The sequence below is a fragment of the Callorhinchus milii genome, unplaced genomic scaffold, assembly GCF_018977255.1.
Source record: "Callorhinchus milii isolate IMCB2004 unplaced genomic scaffold, IMCB_Cmil_1.0 Scaffold13, whole genome shotgun sequence".
In the NCBI taxonomy this organism is placed as follows: Eukaryota; Metazoa; Chordata; class Chondrichthyes; order Chimaeriformes; family Callorhinchidae; genus Callorhinchus; species Callorhinchus milii.
In genome coordinates, this window is record NW_024704754.1 from 2,396,583 (window position 1) to 2,405,646 (window position 9,064).

The 9,064-nt window shown below is 44.1% G+C and overlaps 1 protein-coding gene across 2 annotated transcripts; it reads left to right on the forward strand.

Moving 5' to 3' along the window:
* Window positions 1-1,178: 1,178 nt before the first annotated feature.
* Window positions 1,179-4,364, forward strand: LOC103183695 (TRAF-interacting protein with FHA domain-containing protein A-like). 2 transcript variants are annotated; one of them, XM_007901316.2, is made up of 2 exons: window positions 1,179-1,343; window positions 3,702-4,364. In XM_007901316.2, exon 2 carries the CDS (start codon window positions 3,721-3,723, stop codon window positions 4,282-4,284), a length of 564 nt encoding a protein of 187 aa, XP_007899507.1. In that variant the 5' UTR covers window positions 1,179-1,343; window positions 3,702-3,720; the 3' UTR covers window positions 4,285-4,364. The 2 variants fall into 2 exon arrangements, with proteins under 2 accessions (XP_007899507.1, XP_007899506.1); XM_007901315.2 differs by having other exon boundaries at window positions 1,180-1,353.
* Window positions 4,365-9,064: the final 4,700 nt, after the last annotated feature.

Genomic DNA, 9,064 nt, shown 5'->3' on the forward strand with positions numbered 1-9,064 from the left:
CGCCAGGAAGGTGGGAGGCGAACTAGATGGACCTGGGTCTTTTTTTCCGTCTAATAATAATAATTTCTCGTGTTGTTAAGTGGATTCAATGCGACACCGCAAACACTGCCACCTTCTGGCAATTGCCTGACAATAACAATACAGGACAGTACAGCTTCCGTGTCAGGTTCATTATCATTTTACTCCTTCCTCTCCTCCTCCGCAGGACTGTTATTCCCTCTGCTCGGGTGCGGATCCGCAGACAAGCCACAAGATTACATTTGCATCGCGCCTTTCACATCGGGGAGGACGTCCCAAGGCCCTGGACATAAGCCGTGAATGCTACCTCGCCAAGCAGTCAATACTCGTGTGTGTGAGCTTTGACAGTCAGTGTTGTTGGCAGGCTATTCAATAAAGGAGGCACTATAGCAAAGCCTGACCCTGTGCTTAACCATATCTACACACTCACGCCTCCAGCAGAGGGACTTGACAGCGATCCCTTTTCCGGGGGTACTAATCCTTTCAAAAATAATAATAATAGTTTGGTCACTCAACCCACAACTGTTTGTGGGACGCTGCTGTGCGCAATTGGCTGCCGCGTTTCGCCCACAGAAAATACAGCCACGACACTTTACAGTATATCCTGTGAAAAGCGCTTTGAGACGTCTCGAAGGCACGATAAGGTGCTATCTCAAAATGCAAGCATTATTACTATCATTATTACTATTATTATCATTACTATTATTACCATGTAGGTAGGTTTGCGTTTTACGGATGTTTTCCAATTAGGGCTTTTCATTTCTAAAACAGCGTTCAGATTCCCGATGTCCTTTCTCCTTCGTCCCCCCCCATTCAGCAGAGTAACGTGCGTTCTCACCCTCCAGCTTCCTCCTCTGTTTTCTCTTTCAGCTTCCCAGGGCTTGACTGCGACAGTAATCATTAACAATAATAATAACATAACAACCCTTGCAATTGATATAGCGCCTTCGCACGGTCTCGAGACGTCTCAAAGCGCTTCACAGGATGCACCGCAAAGTGTGCGCGCGCGGGCGAAACGCGGCAGCCGATCGCGCACGGCAGCGTCCTGCAAACAGTCGTGGATTGAAGTGACCGAATTATTATTAGTATGATAATTATTATTATTATTATCATTACTGCTGGTGCTTGCGAAGTGTTGCTGGTAGTTGTATATATATATATATATGTGTATAAAGTTTGGCAGTGCATTTTGAATGGCTGATGACATGACCCTATTTGGCTTTTCCTGCACACAAAAGAAAAACGGATGTGATGGGGCTGTGTTGGGGTTGAAGATCACAGTCGTTGTGGGAGCTTTCTTTCTGCAGTTTGGCTCATCCGCACAGGTGTGCACAGGTAATGGACAGGTGTGAGTGTGTGGCTGTGTGTGGTGCTGGGGGTCTGCTCACAACACCTCTGGGGTGGGGTGGGGGGGGGGGGGCAGTTGTGTTGTGTTTGCACTGTAACTAATCTACATGTGTGTTGTGTTTTTCTCAGTCACTCTCTTAACACTCTTAGCATTTGGCTCCAAACTCTGACTCACCTTTGCAGCCCCCACCACGATCCGACTGGAAATAATGGGGCATTTTAAGTGCTTTTCATGTGAAATCCTCTGCTTTTTGTTCAAAGCAGAAACTAAACACTTAACCCTTCCACAGCCCTCTCCCTCCCTCCCTACCACACACACACACACACAAGGCAAGGAGCAAACCCAGTAATAAGCTCAAGTAAAAAGGGGAAACTAACTGTACATGTAACAAAAATGGGGGTAAAGAATGTATGTGAATCTACAGCAACTGAGAGAGTCAGAGAGAGATAGAGAGGGAGAAAGAGAGGGCAATCTCTAACCTAGAGAGCTTCTCTTACATAATAAGATCATTGGCAGACCATTTGAAATGCTTCATTGGCAGCCTTTGCCGTTACGACGACGGGGTTTCGAAATCAGGACTGAGTTTGTGAATTCTATCCCACTTTTTTTTTGTTGTTTCCGCATCACCATCATCCCAAAAGAAATTGGCCGCTTCAATCCGCGCCGATTTTTTTTTTTTTCGGTTTTCACCGCAAAATGTACAGTCAATTCGCTTTGCGCTCATATTCTGTGAAACAGCAGCAAAAATGACATTTGTCTGTAGCTCCTTTCACGGCGGGAGGGAGTCCCAAGGCTCTTTGAGACGTCTCGAAAACATGATCAGGCGCTATATCAAATACGAGGATTATTTATTATTATTATTATTATTATTAGTTGCTCTATGGAAGTAGTATTTCCGAGTTTCCAGAATTTGCGTATATACAGCCTTACAGTTTGAAGCTGCTCTTCTGTAAGTTTCCTTTAAGTGCTTTGACCTTACCTCCAATCACTCTGCTTCCCCCTCCACCCTCAGCCACCCACCGCCCTCTAGATTCAACTATATGTCAAATTCTGGATGTCCTAAAATGCTACGTTAATAGGTTATGTCTAGATCAACGTTTGTCAAATGTGGCCACGTGCACACGCACACACACACACACTCTCTTTCCCCTCTTCCCCCAACACTCTGACAATAACACAAAGCAAAGCACTGCAGATGCTGCGAATCTGAAATAAAACCAGAAGTCGCTGGGAACACTCAGCGGGTCAGGCAGCATTTATGGAGAGAGGAAAGTGAATTAGACGTTTCAGGCTGATGAGCTTTCGTCAGAATGGTTGTTGCAGCAAAGCTTTAAAAAACTCCCCCCAAAAATCTCTAGAACCAGAAACAAAATCACTAAATTGGCAACAATGCCAGAATTATTATTATTATTATAACCATTGATCTAGACCCAGGTGTAACTTTATCCCCAGCATATATGGTACAAATTGGTTAATCTTTGATATACATAATTATGTACTGTATTGATATCCATAGGTGAGAAAGCTGTCAAATTATCAGACCCTTAAATGGAATTCCACCCATTGAGCTGCTGCACTTTTCCTGGCAAGCTTTCCTCCTCTTGGCGAGGCAGGAACGCACAACCTGTTAAGGGCTCGGCTTGCGGGGTTAACAGGTGCTGAGTGGGAATAGCCCCTTCTCGCCAATAGCCGGTCCGCCTTTCCGTGTTCTGCTGACGGGCGAGACTGGCTGGTCCGTCATTTGCAATGCCGTGGAGAACTCCAGGCCAATCTGGTTCAGGAAACAGCCAACTGAGGGTTGACTCTCATCCAACATTCCACTGCTGAGCACGTCATTTTGAAACCAATTCAAGGCGACCTATCCTGGCCCTGGGAGAATAAGTCCTGTACTTTAATCAACAGTTGTGTTGTTGTGAAACATTTTTTTTGGCACCAATCGCCACTTTGAGACTTTCCATTCTGAATTGGTCAGTGTGAGGAAAAGCTTAATTTCTTTGCCTTTCTTTTCGACTGTGCCTTTGTTCACCTTCTTCCCCCTCCCCCTGGCTCGGCCCCGGGCTCCGTTATTGTGAAGCGCTCTGAGACGCCGTCCGGCGTGGAGGGCGCTATGTAAATCCAAGTTGTCGTTGTTGTTAATTCTTTCGGCCTTTTGGTTTTAAAACTGCTGCTCTGCACAAATTGGCTGCAGGAATAGTGGCTCAGGTCATTACGAAACACTTTGACTCGCTCGCTTTTTTGAATGTTTGGAAAAGATTCTGAAGTTGGACCTGAATGTAAAAACGCCAAACAGATATTAAAAATGTAAGCGCACATGCTTAACGTTTTTAATTTCTAGGAGGAAAAAAGAATTGGAAATGGACGCCCTCGATGACGAACAGACCCAGGAGAAAGTGCCTTGTTTTTTGATCCAGATGTATCATCCAGAACAAGGCAATTTAAATGTTTTCAACTTCATCAAATTCAACGAAAAGCGAAATTATAAATCGTACGAGACAATGACCTTTGGTCGGAAAGACACCTGCAATGTCCGACTGAGCCACCCAAGAGCTTCCAGGTTACAGTTTCAAATTGAAGCTTTCCTTACGCCAGATAATTCAAGACTTCAGTTCGAAGTCAAAAATCTGAGTGACAGATTTTTATTGTATCTCAATGGCCAAGAACTGAGTTACTTACAGAAGCACCATCTGCCTTGGAGTTGTAATCTCAGGTTCAGTGAGTTTGAGTTTTATTTGGAGCAAGAAGAAGGGGAAACAGTGATGCAGTATGATGTTACATTTCAGAAGAGGACCCGCGTCCCTTGTGAAAATGAAAGCCCCAGCGTTTCTTCTCAGTTTGAAATGCCTTATCAGAACCTGCATCGCATATTCCAGGAGCCGGTGGAAGTTGGTGAAGACCTTGAGCTGCATATGGTTTCCTAAAAGAGCAAGAATGCACGACCATTTTGTATGTAAGCCTGGCTCGGTTGGTAGCACTCTCCCTCCTCCCGACTCAGAAGGTTGTGGCTTTGTAGCCCGACATCAGAGCTTTGAACTCACAGTCGAGGCTGGCACTCCAATGCAGCGCTTGGAATGTTCTGCGTTGTCGGAGGTGCTGTCCTTTTGATGAAACATTGATCTGAGGTTATGTCTGCCTCTTCAGCTAGGCGTTAGAAATCCCGTGGTATTATTCAAAAAGAGAAGAGAGTTTCTCCTGGTTGGTGGCCCGGCCATCAATCCCCAAAATAAAATTGGTCATTCCTTTCTTGGCTATTTGTGGGTCACTGCTTTGTGCAAATTGGCTGCTGAACTTACTTACCAAAATATAATCATTGTATTTTACGGGAAATTCTGTGAAGTGCTTTGAGAGGTCCTGCCAACATGGAAGGTGCCATATCCTGCTATAAAGATTTTATATTATTATTTTCAAAACTTGTGTCAAGCCAGCAATCCCATTTTATTGTTCTTTTCTTTTGCCATATACTGCAGATGTTTTGAGTAGAAGTGACAGAGGTCGAGAGATATAGTTTTTTTCAATTTTTACTTTTCTGTGATTTATATACTTGAATATATGTCATATAACCCATTTATTGGATTGAATACAAATGGAATGCTTTGTAAATGTATGTAGTGGATTATAACCATTGTAAACTATAACCATTATGGTCCCTTTTTGTTTAAAATTCACAATTTACTGATCGATACTTAGTTTTCATTCTCATTTTCTCTAGTGTTTGTCTGGAATCTCCGTTACATCAAAGTATGTTTTCTCTTTGATGTTCAATCTGCCATGTTGCTATGATCTAATATGTTCCCTTGACCTTTCCCCATTTATCTTAATGCCGTGTTCTTCTTTAAACTCCAGAATGGATTTGTCCTGACTTTCCACTGTTTGTTTAATTCTTGTACATTGGACTCTCATTCACTAATACTTAATTGCATTCTGTCGTGACATTATAATTCAATAAAATCTATTTAACAACAGCAACTTGCACCCTTCACATTTAGTAATGCCTCAGAGCACTTTGAAGACGGGTACTGCTGGAATCTAACCAATAAAACTGCACAACTTACCATTAAGAGGGCTGTCTGGAAAGCATCCCACTGCTTGCCCAGCTAGGACCACGCTATCTATTTAGCTTGTTGACTTGAGGGTTAACAGGAACCGAGTGGGTAGAATTCCTGCCTCCAATGAGTCAGTGCTCTGGAGTATTGCGGACCCACCTGGCTCAGGAACTGGACTACCCAAACCGCCACAGAGGATTGACGCCATTCCAATATTCTGTTGCCAAGAATGTCACCCTGGAGTAAGTTACCTCACCCCTCACTCCCACCCCTCGTAATTACTTCTTTAGCTCGAACATTTCACGATTGTACTTTTTCCAACCCAAGGGCACCCTTGTATGAGCAAAAGATTGTATTTCAAAAAGCTAAACAGACCCTTTTTTTTATATATAGAGCTGATTTGATTGAGTTTATGTGGACCAGATGGTATTAAATTTTCAAAGGTGCCTTTGGCACTAACGCCTAACTAAAATATTCACTGTTCTGGCAATAAACTGTAGCAGATTAGTATCAGAGGGAACCAATATGACTTCTACTTTCTCTTTCTTATTTTCCCCTTCGATTTTCCCTCCTGCTTCCCTGGAAACACTGACTTAAGCTAAGATGTGGCTCCATATATGCCGGGCACATTCTGGTACCTGTTGGCATACTTTGACGTGTGCAATGTGGGTCGTAATATATCTTTTGTTACATGACAGCAATTTGGGGAATTCCAGCTCTGCATTAGAAATATAATCGATGTCAGGATGAAAACCTCGAGAGAGACAATTCAGCTCTCTGAGAGTTTCTGTGTTATTTAATTGAAACCCTCAGCTTACATTTTGACCTTTTACCTTCACAGCAAGCCACTTTTCATAAACCATGTTGTTTTCTTAGAAGCTTCAGCAATCTAATTTCTCTTGTGGGTTCAACCCGATGATGGAACATGGAACACGCATAGTCTAGGCTGACACTCCAGTGCAGGTTCGGGGGAGTGCGACATTGTCGGTGCTGCTGTCTTTCGTTAAGTGTTTCATTTAACATTGACCTCGGTCCTCGCTCACGACCGAACCTTCAGAGGCTGAGAAAAGTGGAACTGTCGTGAGTATCATTTTCGACCACCCCAGTCAAAAGCATTCTCTTTTCCAAACCGTTCGGCAGCCCAGTCATTTTGACCCAAGGGGAAGTCTGAGCACATCTCTATTAGTGATTGGAAGGGGAAGTATTGAATCTAAACCGTCATTATTCCAATCCTTCAATTGGGTATATAGTGCCTTAATCATGTCAGAATCACAAAATGTTGCTTTTCCATCTCCAATTGAAAACGTTTCTCATCTGCAGTAACTTGCTCTGAAGAAACTGCAACTCCGAAGAACCCCCTCCAGTCTCTAGCTTCCTCCAACCCCTCCCGCCCACCCTCCCTCATTCCACACTTTTGACCCGGTCTCTCCTTCATCCCTCTCCACCCTCGTCTCCCACATGAAACGGACCACATGCTCCCTCGACCCCATCCCCACTCCTCTCCTGAACTCCCAACTCCACTTTCTTGCCCCACCTATTAACAAGCATCAAAAACCTTTCTTTGTCCACTGGCACAGTCGCCACCTGTTTCAAAACAGCTGTCATCATCAACAACAACAACAACTTGCATTTATTTAGCGCCCTTCACGTCCATCCTTGTTCCCTAATTACTGTCCCATCTCCAACCTGTCTTTCCTCTCCAAGGTGCTGGATTGATAGCCACCCAGTCTATGACTCTTAGCTAAGGCCTTATACTCCTGAGGTTTTTCTTGCCTAAAGTTGTACACCACAGTTTCCTCAGTTAAACTGAATGTTATTGAGCTGTGATGGCTGTCCCCAATGGATCAACTACTTCCACTTCCTGAATCGTATCTGGGTCACTGACGAGAACTTAAATCAAGAAGAGAACTGCCCTTTGTGGGCTGCCTGACACACTGAGTCAGGAAACAGTCATTCACTACGTTTACCAGCTCGGAGTCTTTCGTACTTGTGTATTCCCAGTTTATGTTGGGCTGATTGAAGTCCCAATCACATCTACCTTCTCTTTCTCACATACACTCCTAATATTACCATACAATACCAAGTCCCTGCTTTGGCTTGACAGTCCATAGGAAACCCCACGTTAGTCTCGACTGTTTCTCGTTTAGCACATCTAACCAGAGGGTTTGATACTGACTCCAACGACCTCAACCGACAGATATCCCTTTACATGGAAACCCCTCCACCTTTCCTATTACTTTGATCTTTCCTGAATATCCTGTATCCTTGCAAGGTCACAGAATTTAATATGAAGTGACTGTGTATTTGTGCACAGCATTATTCCACAAACACCTATGAAGTAAATGACCAATTTAATTTGGGGGATTGTTGGCCAGGACACCCGGAGAGAGGACTCCCTCCTCTTTTCGAATAATGTCATTGGATCTTTAACTTCTGAACAAGCAGATGGGACTTTGGTTTAACATCTCATCCAAAATGCACAATTCCCTTTAATTAAGAAAAATGAACTGCACAGATTTGTTTATTTTATCTCAACAAAGTTTGAAGGAAGTTCTGTAACTTATACATTTACGACTGTGCTTATCGCCGCCTCTCCCCTCTCCCCCCGGCTTGGAATCAGGCTCCGCCACTGTTAAGCGCTCTGAGACACTATCCTGCGTGGAGGGTGCTACATAAGTGCAAGTTGTTGTTGTAATTTTGAAAAATAAACGTATGCACATGTCTCCATTTACTGTGAGCAATAAAAACCCTGCGCCAATTTTTGAAATGTTTTCCAAAATATTCCTTGAACAACCAACAACATTTAAAATGTGAGGAGTACAGTCAGACACTGGTTTATTATTCATGTTCCAAATATTTTGTCTTATGCTGTAAGGGCGCCTCTCTCTTTGTTTTCTCCCACAATTTTGCATCGGAATTTTTTTCCTCTGTTTATCCTCCTCTATTCCCAAAAGGCAGTGATTCACGATCACCTCTTACGTTGAGGGTTGGTGGGCTATTTGCCCATAATGTACTGCAAGAAACACGACAGAGTTTTTGGAGGTCAAGAGGATATCCGACACACGCAGAAACCCACCACAGTGCGTCAGAGAATCCAAACCGCACTGAGAATTCCAAATATTTACCACGTCGGTGCTTTCGAGACTGTAAGAAAACGTCTCGAAAGGAGAGACGAGCATTTTAAAGGTTTAGATAAAAAATAAAATACAAAAAAAAAACCGGGGTACCGGCCCAAAGCTGTTCTTTTCGCGAAACAGTCGTTAAAAGTTGAACCGTTAAAATAAACAAAAATTGGAGTTAAGGCACAGGTCGGCCGGTGATCTAATTAGATGGTGGAACATGCTCGAGGGGCTGAAGGTGGGGGGTCTACTCCTGTTCTTATGTTCCCATCTACGGGACGGCTTTCCGGGGATAATGATCCCGTCAAAAAAAAAAAAAAAAACTGGCCATTCAGTCCGCGACTGTGCGTGTGTGGCGGACGCTGCCGCGCGCAATCGGCCGCCCCCGTTTCGCCCGCAAAGCGCACCGTCAATTCACTTGACGGCGTATTGCGCGAAGCGCTTGGAGACCTCTCGAAGACGTGACGACGCGGCGCCGCGGAACGCGGGTGACGACGACACTTGACAATCCTCGCGGTTTTGACGCCGCGCCCTTCGTC